This window comes from Vipera ursinii (genome assembly GCF_947247035.1).
Source record: "Vipera ursinii genome assembly, chromosome: Z".
Lineage (NCBI taxonomy): Eukaryota > Metazoa > Chordata > Lepidosauria > Squamata > Viperidae > Vipera > Vipera ursinii.
The window spans coordinates 78,298,927-78,322,769 of record NC_139517.1 but is presented as its reverse complement, the minus strand read 5'-3'; the positions used below and the strand labels follow the sequence as shown (position 1 = coordinate 78,322,769).

At 38.1% G+C, this 23,843-nt stretch overlaps 2 protein-coding genes across 5 annotated transcripts in view; one reads left to right on the top strand and one right to left on the bottom strand.

The window, feature by feature from the left end:
- Positions 1 to 8,439, top strand: part of SH3BP5 (SH3 domain binding protein 5) — a 47,880-nt gene extending 39,441 nt beyond the window's left edge. Inside the window, exons 7-9 of the mRNA XM_083376944.1 lie at positions 423 to 642; positions 5,634 to 5,888; positions 6,805 to 8,439. Of these exons, the coding sequence (XP_083233070.1) occupies positions 423 to 642; positions 5,634 to 5,888; positions 6,805 to 6,986 (657 nt within the window). The 3' untranslated portion in view covers positions 6,987 to 8,439. The remainder of the gene's footprint in view (positions 1 to 422; positions 643 to 5,633; positions 5,889 to 6,804) is intronic.
- Positions 8,440 to 9,344: 905 nt separating this feature from the next.
- Positions 9,345 to 23,843, bottom strand: part of CAPN7 (calpain 7) — a 34,012-nt gene continuing 19,513 nt past the window's right edge. For 3 of the 4 annotated variants that reach the window (XM_083376941.1, XM_083376942.1, XM_083376943.1), the window contains 15 exons: positions 22,211 to 22,337; positions 21,245 to 21,330; positions 19,843 to 19,936; positions 19,521 to 19,667; positions 18,706 to 18,812; positions 17,650 to 17,770; positions 16,187 to 16,331; positions 15,060 to 15,159; positions 14,527 to 14,662; positions 13,815 to 13,890; positions 13,196 to 13,341; positions 12,684 to 12,746; positions 11,717 to 11,847; positions 11,058 to 11,150; positions 9,345 to 10,967 (listed from right to left, as the gene is read on the bottom strand). In XM_083376941.1, coding sequence (XP_083233067.1) covers positions 10,823 to 10,967; positions 11,058 to 11,150; positions 11,717 to 11,847; positions 12,684 to 12,746; positions 13,196 to 13,341; positions 13,815 to 13,890; positions 14,527 to 14,662; positions 15,060 to 15,159; positions 16,187 to 16,331; positions 17,650 to 17,770; positions 18,706 to 18,812; positions 19,521 to 19,667; positions 19,843 to 19,936; positions 21,245 to 21,330; positions 22,211 to 22,337 — 1,717 coding nt within the window. In that variant the 3' untranslated portion in view covers positions 9,345 to 10,822. Of the gene's footprint in view, positions 10,968 to 11,057; positions 11,151 to 11,715; positions 11,848 to 12,031; positions 12,167 to 12,683; positions 12,747 to 13,195; positions 13,342 to 13,814; positions 13,891 to 14,526; positions 14,663 to 15,059; positions 15,160 to 16,186; positions 16,332 to 17,649; positions 17,771 to 18,705; positions 18,813 to 19,520; positions 19,668 to 19,842; positions 19,937 to 21,244; positions 21,331 to 22,210; positions 22,338 to 23,843 lie in introns of those variants that run through there. The other variant, XR_014494162.1, reaches the window with a different exon arrangement.

Below are 23,843 nucleotides of genomic sequence, written 5' to 3'. Positions count from 1 at the left end.
AACATTTTCAGGATAATTTCTTTATCTAGTATCCTCCTTAGGTGTTGGACTCCCATAATCAATCATCCCACAAGGTATTGGATTGTCATGCTTGATGAATCAAAGAAATCAGTCCAATATGGTGGGAGGATCTTAAAATTGGATGAAGTTATTTTAAAGTTAGAATACTTCATTCTACATGCTAGATTGAATGATAAGACATTTGTGTAAGAAAAAAAAGAGTTCAGTTCTCTGTAAATCTGCTGATCGTGTCAGCTTTATTATTTTGGTGAACAGCTTTATGGGAAAGCTGGGAGGTGTTTTAGAGGGCCCCTAGTGCCCTAATGCAAGTTTTTCTTCACTTGAAACCTGTGCAATTTATTGTATATGGATATTTAGAAGGTTTTCTTTGAGTGAGGAAATCTTTTTGATGGTTTTATTAGCAATTAAAGAAGATAGTGGATGACCTCCAAGCAAAATTGGCTTTGGCCAAGGGTGAATACAAAACAGCCTTGAAGAACTTGGAGATGATCTCTGACGAGATTCATAAGAGGCGACGAGCTTCGTCAATGGGGCCCAGAGGATGTGGTGTTGGGGCTGAAGGCAATAGTACTTTGGCAGAAGACCTTTCAGGATGCAAGTTAGACTCAGATAATGTTTCCAGTAAGTAGTAGAAAAAGGTATAGAGTTTTGGCCATGTCAATTTTTTTCAAAGGTTATATCAGCAACTAAGAACTGGTCAAAAAGTACCAGGTGTCAAGGAGCCAATTATAACAGTATAATTAATAGAGTGCCAAAGTGCTTTTCAATTTTCCAAACAATTTTTCCCATTAGAATTTCTTTTTGAGGTGTGGTTGAAACAGGGCTTTTTTTCTAAAAAAAAAGGTGCCAGAACTTTCATCTTGTTAATCTTTTATTTATATAATTTTATTTATATATTTATTTATATAATTAAACAATTATATATTCAATTCTTAACATACATTTAATTTATTGTATTTAAGGCAAATGTTCATAGAAAATTCCAAACTTTTGTCGAATTCTCGTCTGGTAAATCATCTTGACTCCTTTCCTTGCTCTTAGTATCTATGGCCGAACGACGTCCTCTGAGTAACCACAAATCAATGTACTTTGAAGGATCGAAAAGTCTCAGAGGTGGTCTGACAAGTTTGATAACAAAAGTGCTGAAATTGTCGTAGTCTTTAACGAAGCTCTTGTTGGGGTGGCAATTAGATTCATCTGTGAAAACCCACGTTCACATTCACTTGAAGAAATAGGAATGGTATTCAGAGTCCGTATCAAACGCAACAGTTTTTCTGGATATGACTTTTCGAGAATGTATTCACGGAATCCACAAATCATTTCTCTTTCATTTAGTTGCAGTCTGATTGATAAGTTTCTAATTTCCACTTCTCCAAATGTCAGTTGAGTATTAACATCTTCAGGCCAATGTTTTTGATCAAGTACGCGAGACCATCATCTTTGCTATCAAGTAATCTTTTTTCAATTGACACTTCCAATTTTGTATAAAATATACTTGGGTCAATGGGAGGATCCTTTTTTGAATCTCTTTTGTGAAGTAAAACTCCACGAAAGCAAAGATCACTTACAGCAGCAACAGCACAATTATAATAGGGCCCAAAGTTCTGTCTTCTTTCTTCAAAAACTTGTACCAGTATTTTTATTTTCTTAGTTGCCTTATACAAGTTGATGTTGCAGTCCTGTAGATCCAAACTTAAATCTGACAATTCTTGGAGAGCGTCACATATCAATCCTAGGTCCAATAAAAATTCTGTAGATGTTATTTTTCTTTTCAAGCCATCATAAGTGCATTTATCATTTTTATCTCTTGTAGGATCGTGCATTGCTTGTTCAAAATGATACACAAGGGATTAAAAATTATTCCATGCAGCCAAAACTGTACGCAAACTAGATGACATCCATCGGGTACTTAAAATTCTTCCAATTTTCAGCAGCTCAGTCCCCAGTAATTCTGCACATGAATGCAACTCTCTGCTATTCTTTGGTGAAGCATAGTATATGACATTCAGTTTATCAATAAATGATTGGAATCTATTTATTCCTGAAGTTTCCTTGGCAGCATCACCTATTGATAATTCTAGTCTGTGATTAGCACAATGCCAAACTAATAATAGAAGGAAAACGTTCTGACAGCAATTTTTTCACTCCACTTTTACATCCCATCATCACAGCGGCGCCATCGCATGCCAGAGAAATCAAATATTTTTTTCAAATAATCTTCTGTCATCCCATAAGAGTAAAGACATTGGAGTAAGGAATCAAATATTCCTTTTGCTGTTACTTTTTCAAGTTCTACCAAGTCCAAAAACAAATTTACTGGTGAATTCATTTCCATACCTTCGATACAGCATCGAAAATACTATGAGGGTAGTTTTTTTGCTTATTGTGGTTGATTCATCAGTTATCAATGAAATTTTATTATTGGATCAAACAATTTCTTTAACCACAGTTTTCCTCATTTCTTCACTTATATGATTAACAATATATAATCTTAAAGGGCTTGCCATTGTGATAGAAGATTGCAACCACTGCTCCAGGGTTTGGCTAACTTAAATATGCATAGCATAATTAGATTTATTATTGCTGCTAAAGCTATGGATTGTCTTCTGTCCATGGGAGGGAAGCTTGGTAGATTCTAAATTTCATAATTTTAGTTATTCCTTTGTGGCAGGGTATATATGAGAACAAGCTGCAAAGGTCTTTAAAAACATGTTTCTTACATATTTATATTTTTGAATCATAAATATTAAATCTTTTTTCTTTCCAATGATCGAAACTAATGCTTTAGAAATATAATTTCCAGTTTTAGCTACAGCGAACAAGCAAATTACACTAAAGCTAAATTTAACGTTACTAGTTAAAGATATTTACTCTATTTCAGAATTACCATTCTTTCAGTCACAATCTTATTCCTATTCAATTTGGCTGATTTTAAAATGTGATGTAAAATCATAAGCACATAAAAAGAAAACAGCAGAAACAGCTGCAAATTAACTCAACAGTTCTATGCTTAGCAACATTTCCATTTAATCAAAGTCCTTGCTCTTTCCAAATCTATTTCAGGGTTTACTTTCTATATACACAAACAATGGGAAATGAGTTTCTAGGCTGGTTCAAATTTTTTACACATTCCAAAAATTTCAGGTAATGTATCTGTTCCATATAAATATAAAAGCATGATAGGCTCTGTATTTGTACAATGGCCCATTATCTCAGTGTGCAGAAATGTGGATAACTACAAACAGAAGTTGCAAGCCCTCTCCTTGACTTCAGAGTCATCCTGGTGAGATAGTCAGCATATAAATTTAATAAATAACTTTTTTTTTCAAATGCCCTTATCAAGAATTGAATTTGAATGAAGTTTCAGAAAAACAAATGTTCTACGCTGGTGGTACTAAGCTCCCAAAGATCTAGCATGGGATAAATGAATTCTTCCTAATAAAAATAACTTCCTGCCTTTTTCTAATCATCATTTCTTCCCTACAGCAATTTGAAAAGTAAAACAAAGTGAAACAAACCACTACTCCCTCCATGCAGGGAAAATTTCCTTGAGTCATACTTGGATATCCTATTTGCAAATAATATCTTACTTACCTAGTTGAGATGGTATAGTTGGGGAGCAGGGAGGAGTGCAAAATTCCTGCCTTCACTGCAAATTGCCTGTGCAAAATTCGCCTGCTGGGTCTTTTGGCAAGCTCAGCAGCAATTCCTATTGGCTTCCAAAAGCCAATAGCATAGCTGACTCAGGAATTCTGGGAATTGAAGTCCATGAGTCATAAAAGAGCAAAGCCTGTAATAGGCTTAAGCCAATAGCAGCACAGCTTGTGCAAAAGCTTTTTTTTTTTTTGCAAAAAAGGTGCCAGAATGCCGTTCTGAGCGTTCTGTGAGAAAAAAAAGCCCTGGGTTGAAATTGATTGTTGTGAGAGAGTGTTGTTTTCACTTTTTCTATTACGCAACTGTCTGTGGCTTCTAATGTTTTGAATCTGATAAAAGTCCTTTGGGAGGGTTTTTGTTAATGAAAATTTCTCATATTTAGTAGAAATATGACAAATCAGGAATCTGGAAATCCCAGGAGAGATGATTGTACCATGAAAAGTAGGACAAGCAACATTCTCAGCTTTGTTGTAATAATAGTAAAATTTTGCCAAATCTATTTTCAATTTTGACTTTGTTAAAAGTTTCTTAAAAACATACAAAATGGTTTAAAATAGGTATTAAACTATTTAGTACAATTATCCATCTATGAAAATTGGAGAGTTGATTTCATAGGAGCATGGTGGCTCAGTGATTAGAATGCAGTATTGCAGGCTAATTCTGCTGACTGCCAGGCTTTACAGTCTTTACAGGAGAGGACTTTTCAACCAGTGGTATGGGTACCACCTGTGGTACATTGGCACTTGCAGGTGGTACGCGACCATCCTAGAAAAGTGGTAGCAGGGAAAGGGAATGAGCTGAACCGGTGGCAGCACCGCACAACCCTGAGGGTGACGGCTAGAACTTCACGGCTGTCAGGGCTCAGCGGAAGCGCCAGGATCAGCACCAGGCTCTAGCTGGAGCTTGGTGCTGATCCTGGCGCTTCTGCTGAGCCCAGAAGCAGTGCTGATCAGCTGGAACGTTGCAGTGTTTCCAGGGTCTTGTGATTTACATTCAGATCCTTGGCAACTGATTCATATTTATGATGATCACAGTGTCCCAGGGTCATGTGAAGTGACCAAAACCTGCTGCAACCATCCAGCAGATGGGGGGAATAAAAACCAAACATACCCACCCACCACCCACCCCCACTGCCAATCCTCAACAGAAACGCTCACAACAATGAAAACCTCGGACAGTAGGAAGAGCGCCACCGGGCGGGTGGCCAGGCAGGTGTCTTGCTCGGTTGTGGCTTGGGGGGCACTTTTTTCAGTGCCATTGTAACTTCGAACAGTTACTAAGCGAACTGTTGTAAGCTGAGGACTACCTGTACTTCATCACTTTTTTCCTTTTTTTTTTGATCATCAATTTTTTGATCCCTTGCTAGGCGACTGGTGGTACTCGGATGTTGCCATATCCTAAAAGTGGTACAATGGGTGAAAAGGTTGAAAGCCCTGGGCTAGGACACCGGACATGGCTAGTATTTTGAAAATAGATGAAGGGTAGGGGTTTTTTGTATTTACCATTCTCTAGCTGAACCTTTCCTTTGGAAAATGACGACATACGTAACATGAGTGTGGATGCAGCTGATTTATTTTTATGACAATTCACTTTTTTCTAATGGCCTTCGGTGATTGGTTGAGGAGGGTAATCATACACCATTTTTATATTACCACCTAGAAGTATCCATGAAGTTACCTAGAATAGAGCTTCTGTCAAAGTAGACTTTACCTTTTTCCTTTTGGCAAGAGGTGATAGTACTCTTTAATATATTGCCGAGCATAAACAATAGTGGGTTGCAGTGGTTTGGGATGGGGGAACAGAAGTCCTAAACAGGGGAAAATAATGCTGAATTTTGTTTTATTTGTTCCAAGTTAGGGAGGATTGTATTATTCTGTTAGTTGTGATTGAGATGGCTTATAAGCATGTTTATTCTTTAATTAATTAATGCTGATTAATTTTTTTTAACATTTTCACAGTGGCATCAGAAGTATTTGAGGATGACAACTGCAGCAGCTTTGTGTCTGAAGACTCTGAAACTCAGTCTCTATCTAGTTTCAGTTCTGGTCCCACAAGCCCTTTTGATATACCAGCTCAATTTCTTCCGATGACTCGCCCTAAAAGCTTGGATTTGTCTAGCCCTATATCATTATCTGAATTTGGTGTATTTCCTCTATTGGGACCTCGCAGTGAATGTAGTGGGGCATCCTCTCCTGAATGTGAAATTGAAAGAGGTAAGTTGGATTAATGAAGGCAAAGATCAATGCAATACAGAGATAAGACAATGGCTAAGGACAAACAATGCAGATGTGAGATATGTAACTCTGGGAACAGTATATGCTATTTTGTTGCTGTATTTCAAAAGGATACTGTAGATGTAGAGAAAGCTAGAAAAGGGAACAAAATGATCTGGAAGTTTTTAAGAAAGGTGATAATTTTCCATGCATTTTGTAACATGCAACTTCTCAGCCAGATCTGCACTAAAAAGCATAAAGCCTGGTGATAAAATTGTATGGTTTTGGTGGCCATCAAATGCAGTGTAATCAAGATTGATAGGACTTTCCAAGTTTAATGGTTAATTAAAGATCTTTTTGGACTGGATTCAGAAGCACACATACTTTGTAAGCGGAGTATGAATCCGACCCAAGTGTCAGAATCCATTTATATCATATTCATAAATGGAATGTTTCAAACATTATTCCATGGATTCTGCCATCTCCCGAAGAGAAGAGAATGGATGTGTATTGAACCGGTATTAGGCATTTCAAAGGAAAGGAGAAGCCTTTTGAACTGGGGAAAAAAAAGGGGGGGGGCTAGCATCTGGCTTGTGTCACAGAAGAGAGCAATAAACATGAAAGGTCCTAAGTTCCTTTTTCCCACGAGAGGGATGATACGAGATAAAGGATGGGGGACTGACCAAATGGGGCTAAGGGGGGTTAAACCGGGAACTCTTTATAAGGGTTTAGTTTGTGGAATAATATTAAGTCCTGTCTCGTATTCCTACAACCAAGCATGTCATAGTAAAGATTCTTTTTGGAATAGATTTGACTCCCAAGAATTTTGTCTTCCTAAGACATGGTTTGCGGTGGGTCCTGGAATTTTACCCTTTATAGGCCAAAGCTGCAAAATCTTTCCATCTCATTTTCACAGGAGACAGGGCAGAAGGAGCTGAGAACAAGATACTTGACAAAGTGAACAAGAATAAGAGCGTAGACAGCAGCTCTTCTTCCAGTGGCCCAGTTCTGGACAATCGGTTGAAGCAACTTTCCCTACAATGCCTGAAAGGCAAGGATGGGGTTTGTGCAGACAAAATAATAGTACAAACTGGGTGAAGTAATGTCCGGAGCCTAATGAGGAATATAATTTATTTATACACAACTGTTTTTTGATTGTCCAAACCTAGTGCCAATAACTAATATATGCCAAATTTTTGTCTTTACTGTACAATAAAGACTTACACAATTGCTGAGGGCTAAAATATGCGCATTTAAATATATAATAGAAATCTTGGTCAGGACAGAAATTGCAAAGGACAGAAATCTCGATCCTTGTTAAGACGTTTTGTAACAGTTTGGGAGAAGCAATAATTAATACCAGTCCTCTGTGAAGTTTAGGCCATTCTGGCACTGAGGGCAAAGCCAGGTTTGGAGGATTAGCTGGTGTCTTATTTGTGATTTGAGCTGCTGTGTAACACCATAAAATTCCAGGATGCTAGCAGCAAATCCTTTGAAATACCTTGCATTGTATTTTGGGTTACCAAAGGAAGCTGCTTCATGTAACAGAATTTGATATCTTTAGTCTTCCTATAGAATTCACGAGTGTTGATACGTTATACCTCAAAGGTAATTAGAATGTTAATATTAATGCACAGGATCCTTCTAGCTTTTTACATGGCTGGGGGGAGGATGGAGATGGGAAGTAGTTTTGGTTTATATATTATGATCAAAATGAAATGGGCAGTTGGAAACATTAATGTAGGATACCACTTTGTTGTGAAGTACCAGTTATGATAATCACTAAGCATAGACAGGAAGATTCTTCCACAACCCACCAACTAAAAGAGAGAAATGTTGCCATAGCTTTGACATGGGGAGCAATTTCTAGTATCTCTGCATTATCAAGCATTTTTGGAGTAGTTAAAAAATTAAAAGTTAGTATCCTTTAAGTAAAAATCCAAATAAGATAGAAAAGAAGTTGAAGCATGTAAGCAAGAATTGGTATTTACGCTAGTAAGAAATAGTAAAAAGCAGAGTTGCTTTACTAGTTAACATTTCTAAAAATTGACATAGGTCATCCTTAATGAACATATTTTTTGAGCATTACTGATTAGCAATATCCATTTTCTCAGTATTTATTTGGCTTTTGTTTTGTCAAATGTTATGTGTATATTCTTAAAACAAATGTAAAAATTATTTCACACTAAGCCTCCTCTGCTCTTTTGTTTTCATGTGTAGTATGTTTATTTTTAATCTTTACAACTTCATTCTTCAAATATATATATAAGTCTTCCATATTGTTTTGGTTATACTTTGGCTGAGGATCTTTGCAAGGAACAATGGGAATGGTAATAATAAAGTGAGAACTAAAAATGTTAGTAGTGAGTCTGTGTCTGTGTAAGGTGCTATATGTAATAAAATTTAGTTTGGGGATTGCCTTTATAAAAACTATGAGATACAAAATTAAACTGTTTTGTTTCGTGGGTGTTGTGATATTTAATCATTTTCCTGTGGCAAATTCTGGCCCTTACACATTACCAGCAATCACCAACATCCTAGTTAAGGGAGAAGTGACCATTTTCTACAGTATATTTGCTGACCTGCTATAAAGACAATTAGGGTTACCCTACACCACAGGTCTGCAACCCACAGCTCCGGAGCCACATGTGGCTCTTTCAGCCATCTCCTGCGGCTCCCAGTCCTCTGCCATGTGCAGTCCAAAAAAAAAAGTGGGACTAAAAAAGTTCAACCAATCAATTCAAATATGCAGGGTAGGTGCATATCTCGCCTTGACTCCACTCTTCAGTCAAACCCTGTTCTGCGCATGCGCGCATATATGAGCATGTGCACACATTTTTTTTGCAGCTCCGTTTTTCCTTTTGTGAGGGAACCGGTTCCGAGTGGCTCTTTCACTGTTTCAGGTTGCTGACCCCTGCCCTACACAACTTATTGTACTTTTTTGTACCCTTCCCATTTTATTTGCAATGCATTGGCTGATAGTCATTCTAAAAGTTTTCTGTGGTAGAAGATGCACTGCCTGTGCCTGTACTGCAGAGGCCCTGATCACCTAGTTGCTAAGTGTCCTGCAAAGAAAACTTTTCCCTTGCTTGGTGAGTTGGGCTGGTTTGGCTTGTAGTTTTGCATTCTTCAGTTTGGATTTTACTTGTAGAGTGGCAGTGGTGGTAGAACTGCCTCTAGGCTTCATAGGACAAAACCTCTGTGAGGAAGTGAACTTTTGGCTTCTTCCCTGGTTTAATGTGACTCAATGAGAAAATTTCTAATTTATGGAGTGCAGTTGGAATTAGAGAAGAGCTACAGCTTGAACACATGCAGGTTGTAAACAGCAACATTGAGGCAATATTGAATGAAATGTTGATGAAGGAAGAAGTTTGAAAGAAAAACTTGAAAATGACACCGAACTTCAGAAAAATCAGCTGAATGTACTCGGATATCAACTTGGCCTGGACTCTTACAAGGTTGATGATGGGTTAACTATCCTTCAGTTAAAGAAGAAATATCATCTAGCTTTAGAAAGTGCTCTTAAACAAATATGGAAAGGCCTTGGGGAAGTGTAACCATGGACTTTGTCATGCTTTTCCTGAATTTGCAGGGAGCCATGACGGTGGTAATGGTGATAGACATGCTCACCAAGATGGCCCATTTCGTGCTTTGCATAGGATTGCCCATGACACAGGAGACAGTACGGCTGTCACATCATCCGGCTACACGGCCTACCTGTGTCAGACCGAGGTACCCAGTTCATGGCCTGGTTTTGGTGGGTGCTCTTGGAACTTATACAGGTGCAGGTATGTCTCTCATCCTTGCATCATCCAGAGACAGAGGCATGGAATGGATGAATGCCATGCTAGAGCAGTATTTGCATTGCTATGTGAATTTCATCCAGGACAATTGGAATCTGCTGCCGCTGGCAGAGTTTGCATACAACAATGCCCAGCATGCTTCGACTTGCATGTCTCCATTCTTGGTGACCTACAGATTTCATCAGTGTTTGTTCCCTCTGACCATTGTGAATTTACTGGTGCCTGCAGTTGCACATTTCTTGCATGAACTCATCACCGAGTGTTACAGGAACAATTGGAGCAGGCCAAGGAGGACTATAAAAAATTTGTGGATCAACACGTCGAGATGTGCCTCCCTTGGCGGTTGGTGACCACCTCTGGCTCTCTATCTGGCATATACCCACAATGCGACCATCCCACAAGCTTGATCACCAGTTCCTAGGCCCATTCCCAGTGGAAGCGGTCAACTCAGTGGTGTACCATCTGACCCTGCCTGCCCAAACGTGCATCCACCTGGTATTCCACCGGTCACTTTTTGCTTGTGTCTGCTGTGCTGGTGAGCCCCCGCCGGAGTCAGTTTTAGTGTATGGAGAGCCGGAATATGAGGTGGTGCGCATTGTGGATTCCCATGTTCGCTGGGGACGTCTGCAATATTTAGTGGACTGAAGGGCTATGGCCCTGAGGATATGTTGTGGGAAGATGCCGATGCTGTGCACACCCCTTGAATGGTTCGTTGGTTCCACCATTTTTCTCTAGGACAACTATTCCATATTAAGCAGGTAGAATTGAAACTGCTTTGACATACCAGTTAGAAAAACAAAACTGATGAGGAAAATGGAATTTAAAATTCCATAATATATATAAAAATGCTAATTCTGTATAAACAAAGGCATCAAAATTAAGTATCAGGGTACATGAGCATTTTTTTTTATTTGCCTCAACTTTACCATAGCACAAATAACAGAAATCATGTTTTCCACTTTGTTTTGCAACCATAAATATAATATAATAGGCTGCTCTAATTTCAGGATGCAATTCTTCTTATGACAGTCCACATTCCTTTTATGTATCTCATATAAACATTTTCTCAGGTAAGTTCTTAGATAGTTCTTCAGTGTGCTATTTTTATTAAAAATGTTTTTGCAGGTAACTTCATTGCAACTGTGATATTTTAAGAGGGGTAGCAGTATTGAAGTCCAAGAAAAATGGTCCTTCTTGTTGTGGGAGGAAAGTGCTTGGAATAATGTTGTAAGTACCAGGAGGTATATTCTCAATTTCCAGATAGCAAAAGCCACACCTTGGAAAGTTAAATACAGAAAGAAGATAATGTAATACAAGCATCTCATAGCACAGCGATAAAATATGCAGAAATCAGATGAGCTATTACCTGTAATCACCACTATTTTTCTTCTGAAAACCCAAAGATCCCGGATCTCCTACTGTAGAGACTGTTACAACTTCAAGTCCAACACTGTACTGCCTACAAATGAATCAGAAATTGGAAGGTTTCTGAGTTTAAATCAAAATTAGAACTTTTCAAAAATGATGTACCTTCTCTGATTCTATCTGGATGCATATTTGATTCACAGTTTGTACTAAGCCATAACAGTATTTAACTTCCAGAATTATTTTGAGAATTATGTTCTAACAGTTCTAAGATGGCGGCGCCTGGATTGCCTGCAGCTGCATTGGCTCTACGAAATTTCATTTTGATACATGTTGATTGGTGTACATTCAAAGTGACAATAAAGTTGTTGTTGTTCTCCCAAAGTTGCCATGTGAATCTAGTCACTGAAGTCTGTAATCATTGTTTATGGCTAAATATAATGTATGAAGGCAGCCTCACAGTTTGGGATAGAGCTCGGAATTTGAACATGATAATTCTTTTAAAAACTACTATTTATTTCTAATTTCTGATAATACGGGCTGAAAATTATGGATAGCATAATTCCAACTGGTGAATCTATATTTTTAAGTCTGAAACTGCAAGTCTTACCTGTAAATGGTTAACTGTATTGTTAACCAATCATTAAACACTATACAAACCTTGGCCCTCTTAGTTCAAGCAGGAGTGGCCCAGTCTTGTCTACTTGAAACTGGTATATAGGGTTATTCTTGCAAGTATCTCTAAAATTTCCACATCCTCCAGCGCTGCGACCTTTCCACTGTCCATTCACCTGAAAGAAAATCACCCAAAGAGCTTCTCAACTGGCACATCTATTTTCTTCTTTTTTCTTAAAAAAACTTTCAATTTAATTTCATCTCTCCTACTTAATCAGTCCTCATTATTCATTTTAAAAGATAAAGTTCATTTCTCAGCATATCACATAGACTTAACTTGATGTCATGCTTAGTACATACTTTTAGGGACACAAGAATAGATGTTCCAGAAAGTGAAATTGGATTTGAAGCATCGGGTTCCTTTCTAGCTCATAATCTCTGTATAATCTGACTGGTAATAATACATCAGAGAAAACTGTGAGGGATCATTTAATCCTGGGAAAAGGATATGAAAACCTATTAACAGTGGCTTAATGAGAAATACTCTACATTTTAGTTGTTTTCTCCCAACCTGGTGACCTTTATATATATATTGGGACTAGAATTTTCAGCCAGTGAGCTATTCTAAAGGTTCTTCTGTTTGGGGAGGCAGCCCAAGAGAGATTGGAGCCATTCTGACTAGCATAGAACTTCAAAGGTTATTTGCATTATATTACATTCATGCTATTAAAATTGGCTAGACTAAACAATTCCAATCATGCAATCAAATGTTCTTCGACTATCATGCATCCCAATACAACTCAACTTAGGAACAGCTTTTTTATTCAATCTAATCCAAGGAGTAGATAATGCAATATTATGTAATAAAAACCCACAAAAGAAGACTGCAAGTAAACTCTATATCTATGAAACTATCTTACTTTGCATGACTGTAGATACCTAACATTTAAATAGTTAGGTTTGTGTAAGATGTAGTAGTAAAATTTTAACTACAAAATTAATTATTTCTTACCCTTTTTGATACAGTATATGGTGTTGGGATCTTAGAAAAGGTAAACTTGCATGCTGAATACACCTAAGATCAAGAAGAAATTAATCTTTAACCCAGAAAGATTCATACTCCCAAGAAAAAAGAAGTGTATTCGGAAAACATACAAGGCTGGACCTGAATGGAACTATATAATTTTGATTTCTTCTCACTGAAAAGCTATCTGATTATACAGTTTTTGTGCAACTCAGTGGTCTCCAACCTTTGCGGCTTGGTTGGGAGAAGGGAACTGGGCTGTGTGAGCGATGCGCCAGCACACACGTGAATGCACACACAGCTCAACTTGTGTGAGCTCTGGGCAAAGCAAAGTCACACTGGATTTTGGTGGTAACTCTATCCTAATCAGAGGCAGATGGTCATTATCAAGCTTATTACATAGACACAATATTTTTCATAATGGAAGTCACGGAAGTTGAAGATGTGGCAGTGCTAATGATTTCCATTTAACATTTTAAAAAGTTTACATATACACTTACCCTGATGGTGTAATGAATTGTGTTCTGTTTTTCATACTGAGAAACCACAAGTGTAAATGTATGAGTGCCTGGAGAAGTGAGTGTTATCTTGGTTAGATAGTGGGGGCTATTGATTCGAATTCCATCAATGTATGGTGGAGGATCAGCTGAAAATAAAAAAGTTCATTTGTATTTAACAATAATTTAGAATACACCAATCTGAAACTACTCTAATTAATATAAGTAATAAATTAATATTCTACTAGGGTACTAATAGGGAAGCAGCACAAATACAGCACTAACTTTCTAAAATAAATTCTCTGCACAAAAACATGGAGAGATGGGCAGATCTTACATTTCTAGTCCAAATTTTCAATTCAAGAAATCAATAAAAATATATTTTAAGGTGAATGAAACTTTATGATTGCCAGGCCAGAAGGATTGAAGCTCTGACCATTTTATGTCCAGTGTTGTGCTGTGGCCATCATCTTGTCTTTTTTGACATCCCTCTAGTCCTAGTGGATGCTGTGGTTAGCAAACATACTTCTCACCCAAAGTTATATTCAAACTTCTTATCTTTCTTCAACAATTAGTCAAGAAGAAAGGAAAGTTTTAGGAAAGAGAATTTTGATATACATACCAGGGTAGTATACCTTTTTCCCATCAGTTTTATAGACCACCATTGTGATGAATTCCCGGTTGTGTGCAAAGTCATCCTACAGAAAAGTGATTACAAAAATCACTTTAATCCTCAAAACCAAATATTTATATACTATTTATGGCCAGGATTTCATTCAACATTCTTTCTTGCCTAAATTATCATAAAATTGTTTTAGACCTTTCAAATCCAGCAGCCTCCCCATATCTAAGTATCTCTGATTTTTTTCAGACTTCAGGTTCCATCATAGTCACACATCAAGAGCTAAAATGCCATAAGCTAGTAGCCCAACTGATCTGGAATATGCCCAATTAATGGATTGCAAATTCTGGATAGGGAAAATGCATCTTCATTTTAAATAAACGTTTTTTACAGGATAAATATAAATACCAAATCTTTTATCATGAGTCCCTGAACTCTGATTGGAATCTGAAATGAGATAAAAACTGGTTATCCTTGTGGGGATGGGAGGCTAAAAGAGCCCATCCAGTTACTTCCTTCTGCTCATGTCTAGTTTACACCGCAGTTAATGAAGTACCACTGTGATCAGGCATAAGAACACTGCAATCCGTTGTATATGGAGATATGCATCAAATATGTTTTTCATATTTGGGCTATCTTTCTGGTAACTCAATTGTCGTAAAGAACACCCACTTTGCTTCCTTTACAAGTTATTTGGAAAAGTGATGAACACCTTGTCAGTAATGTGTCGACTGAGTAGAACCCAGACTGCAGCGCCACCTTGTGGGCACTGAACCTCCAGCCTGTACTGTGGATTATTAGCCAAGCTGTAAGCATCTTTCGCAGGACCCTGTTTTGCATCCCAGGTACTGTTCAGAAAAGAGAAATGTAGAAATAGAGTTATGAGTATTTAAAAAATTGCAATTCCACAATTACAATTAAATATTCTACCACTTGCTCTCAATTTGATCTGGCAAATTAGCATGAAATACTAGGGAGAAATAATAAAGCAAAAACAGCTGCAGATGTGCAAGTCTAAGCTTACAAATGCTCTAAAAGCGATGGTATAACTTTTCACCAGTTTAAACATGAATCATTTATTCTTGGGCCAGGCTTCAAAATGTAAAGAAAGGCATCACAGATTAATACTTGAATGTTAGGCTAAGGGAGGCTAATAAGTTAACATTCCTGCTATTTCCATCTCTATACTTTGCAATAAGTATACAGGAAGAATAAGCATTTTATATCCTTTTCTATTGGACAAACCTGTGAATGCAGGTGGATTCCTTAAAAAGACCTGGATTCCAGTTCAAATAAATAACATCAAAATACTTGCATAAATCTTCCCAAGCAATCCAGAAAATTCCTATATAGGGAAAAACACGCAGATAAAAATGTTTTAATTTTGTTTACCAATGAATTATTATCCAATACCAGTGACTGAATATTAAATTATCAAATGGTAGAAAAAAAGGATTAAAGATTATTGCAATCTTGGGCATTCTTACTCAAAGATAAGTTCCGAAGAATTCAGTGAAACTTACTCCCAGAATGCATGCACATTATATTGCACGACTGTATTATACATTAGTACTGAGAAGTTCCTAAATCAAATTAGCTTACAATCTTCCACCTATTCAAAAGCGGCAACAGGTTTCAGTTTAGCACTTGAATACAATGCATTTCAGTGTTTGTTTTGTTTTTACAACTGCAGAAATTATCTGTAATTTTATCAAGATCTTTTAAAATTGATCACCGATTCCAATTTTTAATAAAGCAAAATTCATCACTTATTTCTTGAATTGTGTTATTTCTTACATTTATATTTCACCTTAAATCTGTGAGATTAGCAAGTGTAAATTAGGATGAACAAAAGCAGGACTTGCTCCAAACCACTTTGTGAATTCCCTGGTCTCACATAAGTTCTTTAGCTGCTATGATAAACTAAACTACACTGGCTCTCACTCACTGCCTTTCCTCTGCCAAATCTAAGTGGAGATGCTTAACTTCACCCACTTTCCTTTGAAGTTACAATTTCTTATTCGCAATTACTCCAGTATTAACCTCGCTACTTCAATGGTGTTTATCTCCGGTAAATATGCACTAGTTTGTATCATATGTCATTAACAGCCTTGGAAAATTTTAGCCCTGCAAGGGGATCTTAAACAGTTATCAAGCAGAAGATTCAGTGATTCAGACAGCTCTGCTTTTCTCTCTTGCAAAAGACCATCCTTGATTGTAATCCTATTTCAGATTGACGAGAGGTAGGATACCGTGCCATCTGCAATTTTTCTCTTGGACCACAAAGGGGTACCAAGAGAAACAAATCATTTGTAGCCTTGGTTCCCTCCCCCCCCCAAAATAAAAAAATAAAAATCATCTTGATCTTTTACCATTGTCTATTTTTTGAGCTGTTCTGGGATCAAAGTTTAAGTATTTCTTAAGTTCAGAAGTCCAGCTCTTGATATCATTTTCACTGTATCTCCCTTTCCAACGTAGGTGGCTCCAGGGATTTTTCAACTGGAGGAAGCGGAGACCCTGGAAAAGAGGAGACGTAGAATATGACTTTATAATATATTTCTTTTTGAAAATAAAGACAAGAAGTTAAATGTCATTAATTTTATCGATCATGGATTACAATAAATATCTCTATCTGTTTCTCTCTCTGCCATTTAATTCCTACAATGAGCTGATAAAATCAGATTTTTAATAGCACTATACTGCAATATCTGAAACTGGCAACTCTATTTTTGAAAGAATTCAACCACTGTAGACGAGAAGGGCCACGGCAGGGTTCACGAGGGCTACGGAGAGGACATATAATATCACAGAAAGCAGGGGTGATTTTTTTTTTAAAAAATTTCAAGTTCAGTATTTTTTTAAGGACATTCAGTATATCAAAACAACTTGATATTTTGTTTCTAAGAAGTACTGAAAATTTGTAAATCTTCCTCAGCAAATGTCAGGGGTGAGACGGGAAAGAGGGCTCCAATGGCTTCAAAAAATGAACTAAGGTGTCACCTCTGCAATGGACTTGTTTACCTTTCTAACATTATTCCATTATTTTAAGCATTTTAATCCCGAAATGCTTGGGACCAAAAAAGACTAATTGGACAGATTTTTCAAAGTCTGTCTTTCCCTCAGTTTTTGAGCAGCAGTACAAGAGATCAGATTAAAAAAAGAAAAAAATCATGTCATGTCAACCATAAGAGTATTTATTTATTTATTATTTATTAATTTAATTTGTATACCGCCCTTCTCCCGAAGGACTCAGGGTGGTGAACAAGGCAATAAATACTAAAATACAGAGATACAAAAATTAAGAAGAGATTAAACCATAATGCCCAATACAGTACAACAATAAATTACATAAAAACAATGATAAAACCCAAACCCATCAGACCAGGCCGGCTTGTTCAAACAAGTAGGTCTTTAGATCGCGTTGGAAGGAACGAAGGTCGGGAGCCATCTGGAGCTCAACCGGTAAACGGTTCCACAGATCCGGCGCACCCACAGAGAACGCCCTCCCCCTGGGGGTCACCAGTCGGCACTCTCTGACCGGTGGCACCCTGAGGAGGTCCTCTCTGTGGGAGCGCACTGGGCGGAGGGAAGTTGATGCCGGCCGCAGGTGCTCCCTAAGGTACTCCGGACCCATGCCATGTAGGGCTTTAAAGGTCATTACCAGCACCTTGAATCTCACCCGGAAGGCAACTGGAAGCCAATGCAGCTCACGGAGCAGAGGTGTAACATGGGAGTATCGGGAGACCCCCAACACAACTCTCGCGGCTGCATTCTGCACCAGTTGGAGCCTCCGAGTGGTCCTCAAGGGCAGCCCAAATGTTCTTATTTCAGTTACCTTGAATTCTCTAATATCCAAAACGGCATAGGCATGGGTTGGTACTAAACCCCACTGTTCCCCTTCTTCATCAGTCATCACTCCTGTAGCTGTTGTAATAAGCACATCCCCCTTGTGAAATCTGGCCAAGAACAAAAAGTTTACTTTAGACATGGCTGCTAATGCTTCCCCCATTCATTGCCTGGCTATTTAGTTTTCTAAATAAAAAAACACAGATACTATTTTGGAAAATATAACTATGTGACGGCTACTACAGACATTCAAGAAAATTCTAGGAAATAATGGGGAAAATTTCACACACTCTCCCCTCATTTCTCAATATTTCTAATTTAGCCAGTCCCTTATGTCAATCCCTGGCCACTGAATCCTGGAACATTAAACATAGCACACTTTCATCTTCACCCCTGGAACTGGATTCTTTATAATTCTGACTGTCCCATAGATATTACTTTCAGGACTACATCTATGTGTTTTGGCCATGATATATCTTCGTAAAATGGGGAACCACCAGCTGCTTTTCCCAAAAAGAATCAGTCAGGCCAATTCTAGTGGGACAGTCCTGAAGGTATCTTGGAACCAAGATGTAAACAGGTTTAAAGATTAACGTGCATATAGAAGCCAAGAGAAAACAAATTCAAGGACTTGTACAGGTGCAGGTAAATACAGATATAATATACTCCACCCAATAACTGCCATGTAGGGTGCTGCATTTTAGGTCAACTGAGTGCTGATGAAGCCATGAGTAACTGTAGCCGAGTCTTCTCATCTAAGGTTGGGCCATAAATAGCATACTACATGGCAGCTTGACAAAGAATCCCTTGGCCATGGCTTCTACTTCCAAATGTAATAGGAACCACAAGTTCAGGAGGATTTCTGAGTTGCAATGGCATGTACCTATACTCAGTCAGTTTCGTTCTTCAAACACCTACTACGTAGGCACTGTTTCTCCTGGAAGCCATTCAAAAAAACAGGGTCCACAGTGGATTAAAAAAAAATATCTTGAACTTTTACAACACTGTGACTGTAACAATATTTTTGGAAATCAGCAAAAATTACCTTTGGTAAAGCATTCTGAAAGAACTATCCTTGTTAAATGTTTGATTGTCTGAGTGCATGGCAATCCTCTCAGGAATCCAACCAGTCAATGCATGAAGATCAATATTCTGTCATCACCAACAAAAAATGTACAATTCAGGTTAATGAAATCATACTTCCAGGGAAGTGCAGTTTTTGATGAGCATACATTTCGATAATAATTCTACATCTCTGCAAAATTTCTTTTTCTCTAATGCAGGCGTATAAGGAAACAGAATAGTAATCTTACATTTTGTATTAGTTTTCAAATAAGATAGAATTGTATTACACGAGTCAATTCCTTTTTTGCTTCTTTGTTGGATGGCAAATACAATGGTTCCTTGACAATTACAGAGATTAAATTTAAAATGTGATTGTAATTAGGCCAAGTATTCTCACTACTATGTTTATATTGAAGCACACATTTCATGTTCAACTCTGCTAAACAAACTACAAAACATTGGGGACTACAATCTCTTTTATACAATTTTTTTGTACTGAGTATCTAATTGTACAGTTTTAATCACAACGTTGTAACTTGCCTTTTTATTTTCAAATTTTAATTACAATTTTTGTAGTTTTTGTAGTTTTAGTTTCGTAGTTTTTAGTATACAATTTTTTTGGACTACAATTCTATCATCCTTAACCTCGTTGACAGTTGTTCCTCAAAATACCTGGTGGCCACTGCAGTGAGAAAAACTGAACTAGATTAAAAGGAAAATTATCTACTAAGTCTAAGGGATATTTTGTCAGCTGACTTTTTTTTAACATTTTGCCAAGAATTACATAATACTCACCGAATTTGAACCTGGAAAATCATAACCTCCCATGACTTTCATGTAAGCTTTTTCTATCAATGATACCCAGAGCTCATTTTTGTTGTTTGAATAGGAGCAGAGAAGTTCTCCACTGTGATCTACTGGTAACAGATCATCAATGACCACCTGGTCAAAATACATGGAATAAGATCAAACAATATGCAAAGCAAAACTGCAAACATTATCCTTTTGGTAAGATTTTTGAGGAAATTATTACAAAAGGAAGGTTTGCAGAAGCAAGATTGTTAGAAACCCATTGGATGATGGGATAGAGGGCTTATAAAACCTGTTAAATCTCTACCTTTCTAGGGACACCATTGATGTGCAGCTTGACCATGTATTTTCCACATGGATTATATTCTGGCTCTCCTTTTTTATTCTGTGGGTAAATGATGCTATGTTGAGAAAAACATGAATCAAAATTAGACTACATTCTGTAGATATTAGATATACATCATTTAAGCCAACAGTCCCAACGTTCCAGCTTGGTGACCAGGGGGGGGGGGGAGAGAGGGAATGGTTTCATGCGAGAGGCAGACTCGTGCACAAGCAGCTCAATTGTGCAAGTGGCACACACGCACATCGCTTGCATAAATGGAATTCACATGTGAGTGTGATTACCCACTGCTCGCACAAATGGAGTTACACATGCGAGCATGAGCGCCTACCATATGCGCAAGTGGAGCTTTGTGTGCACACGCCCACCACTTGCGTGACCTGATTCCAATTCCGATCTGATTCCTGATTCCGATCAGTAGTGGGCTGTGGCCCAGGGACCCCTGATTTAAGCTCTACGTCATTAAAAAAAATCTCAAGGCACAAATTACGCTAGGAAATGTTAGAAATGAAAACACTGTATGAGAAAGTAAAATACTCTGACAATGAAACACAAGGATAGCACTTACCAGAATAACTTAATAGCAAATATAGATTGTTACTGCTTTTCACTTTTATGGAAAACTTACTTTTGGGCATATTTTTTTAAACAAAATTATAGCATCACCCAATTAAACAACTTAAAAATTAAAGAAGGAACTTATAACGGATTTACCTTGAAATTTTTAAGTTTAGAATTCAGATATTGCCACTGATATGAAGGAACCTAACATTAAACCTTGTAACTAGACCATTGTTTCTCAGTCTTATGAAGTTAAAGATGGATGGATTTCAACTCCCAAAATTCCGACAGCCAGAATGGGATCATCCATCTTAAAGTTCCTCAGGTAGAAAAACACTAGCTTAGGATCCCATTGAAGAATGGGGAACAAGATAATACTCAGAAGATTGTGCAAAGCAAATTTTATATATACTGCAATGCAATTTAGAATGCAAGTATGAAAGCATTTGTTTACAAACATTGGTGATATTTGTGAAACAACTATAATGAGTACTTCAGAATCTCCTACACAAAGTCACTTTTTTTCTATAAACAGGTCTGCAGAATAAAATTTTTGCTACTAAGGCATTTTATCTTTGAATGATTTATCTCTTTCCTTTAGGACTTGATCAGAAATCCAGAAAAATACTGTACACATTAAATGAAAAAGCAATTTGACAAAGTATGTTGAAACTGTCAACTAAAATCAAAGCTATTGACTTCTAAAGTTTAAATCAGAATAAGGTGCATCCCAAATTAAGTGTTACTGGCAACAAATAAAATTATTAAAGAAAACTCCTGCAAGTCAGAGTAGAAAAAAGTGTACCTTGTGATCAATTTTTTGTTGTATCTTCTTTCATAAGCTGCACTGATAGCAAGTGAAGCAACAAAGGAACAATCTGATACAATTGTCTAAGAACCCAAAAGAGTAAACAAGTACAAACAGAATTCAGGAATTTAGTTCTTACAGTTCAGCATAATAATAGAGACAACTTTGATCCAACTCAAGGCTATTTTTATTTCCTCAGTTGAATTAGAAATCTGTCAATTCTCTGACAGATTCAAACTTATTTCGAAAGCATTTTCAATGTGTTTTAATGATAACATTTGTCACTAGTTCTCTTCCTCACTCCTCCCTCATTTCCATTCACTATCATGAGACAACTGCCTTTACTGGGTCTGAATCTGCAAATGGAACAGTGGTTCTACTCTTGGACAATATTCCTGGAGCCTATTAGCACAAGACGTTGATAAAACCAGAGAAGAGACACTGAGGCTGCAGGGCTTGCAAACAGAGAGAAGAGACCGAGTAAGGCAACATCCAGTCTTCTTTTTCCGTTAAAAACAAATATAGGTGAAATTACAGGTAGATCTTATCTAGTGACTGCTCTGTTTAGTGACTGCTCAAAGTTGCAATGATGCTGGAAAAGTAACTTTACCACTGAACCTTGCTCTTACGGCTACTGCAGTGTCTCCATGATCATGTGATTGAATTCATTGCTTCACTACCTGCATTTATTTATAGTTGCTGTATTGTCCTATAATCATGTGATTACTATTTGTGCATTTCACAGGTGGCTTTTGAAAACAGAATTAATGGAAAAGCAGCAGTAAAGCTGCAAGTTAATGGTGATGTGTTATCTAACTTAATATCCATATTGATTAGAGATGGAGTTGCCAATCCCAATTGTGATTGTTAAACTTTCACAAAACTGTAAGTGTACAATATATACAAGAAAGCAACTTTGCAGACAAAAGATAAAAAGAGAAACAGGAAAAAAATCAGGTTTACCTGTTTAATGCTGAAGCTTGACACAGTATAGATCATAGTGGGATTATTTGTTATATCGTTTGGCCGTATCCACCGGGAAAACACGGCCTTTTGCTTAGGAGACAAAGGCAATGGGCCACATTTATCTCTGAAATCAAAACTGCTTGGTAAGTATACTATACTTAGCAAATATCATTTCATCTTATTGTTCAGGATTTTTTTTTTTAAAAAAAAAATTAAATATTTTCAGTGCATGCGACCCAAAACTACATTTTTATGGTTTTGTTCTTAGCTTCCCAGGTCTTAATAAAACCCATTTAGTTCCTAATCTGAATTTGAGCATGTTACACTTCAGTCAAACTAGTCTCTTTATTATAGAACATTCCTTATTTTCTAATTCTTTTTTTTTTTACTTCTCGGGTCCTTGCATATACATCCTCTAAATTACCCTGGCTCTAAGAAGACACAAGCTATTGCCTCATTGGCTAAGATCTACATCATGCTAAACGAAGATTAACTGTAATACATTATAGTATAGTGCAGTGGGTAAACCCTACCCTTACGGCTTATAAACCATGATTTTTGGCCTGATGTTATGTAGGAATAAAGCTACTATGGCTTATTCAGTAACTCAGCACAACATGTAAACAAGTGTTAGCAGATAGTCTTTGGAGAGATATTTAACTTACAGAAAGGGTGAGCAGAATCGTGGCAATTTAAAAATAGAGTTTACAACAATTGTTAGAGGTAATCCAGAGGACCACTTTTTTGGGATTTCCCCCCCCCCCCCCAAACCTGGAAAGAGTTCTAGCTTTAAAAGAGAAAATAAAGCAGTAATTCCTGCTATATTATTCAGGTCCACATTTCAGACATCATAAGTCTGACACTGGAAGAAGCCAAAATTAGCAAGGTAAAGATTCATTGGAAAATACACTGCAAGAAGCCATTGCTTTCACAGATCGCCAAACTGATACATACCGTATTTTCCGGCGTATAAGATGACTTTTTAACCCATGAAAATCACCTCAAAAGTTGGGGGGTCGTCTTATACGCCCAGTCGTCTTATACGCCGGAAAATCAGTGGGTGGCGTCTGGCGGGAGCCGGCAGGGCAGTCCTGCGCACGCCCGCACTCCCCAGCTGCTCCCCAGCTCCTAAGGAGTCCTCGGGGATGCTGCCTCAAGACGGAAGAGCGTCGGACGGGAGCCGGCAGGGAAGTCCTGCACACGCACGCGCACGCAGGACTTCCCTGCCGGCTCCCGTCCAATGCTCTTCCCTCTTGAGGCAGCTCCTGCCTCAAGAGGGAAGAGCCGGCTCCCGTCCAACGCTCTTCCCTCTTGAGGCAGCAGCTGCCTCAAGAGGGAGGAGCGTCGGACGGGAGCCGGCAGGGAAGTCCTGCTCCTGTCTGATGCTGCGCTTCCGCCGGGCGGTCCTGGCCAAGACGAGCCAGCAGGCAGCCGCCGTGAGCGCGGCGTTGAGGGGCAGCGGCAGGACGGCCCAGCGCCTGTAGGACAGCCAGCAGCCCCATGCGCAGCAGCAGCCGCCGGCTCAGCAACAGGTCCGAGCGCAGGAGCCGCACCGCCAGGCTGCCCAGGAAAAGCAGCCGCACCGAGAGGCTGCACGCCAGTCCAGCTCCATGAGGGGCAGGGCGGGAAG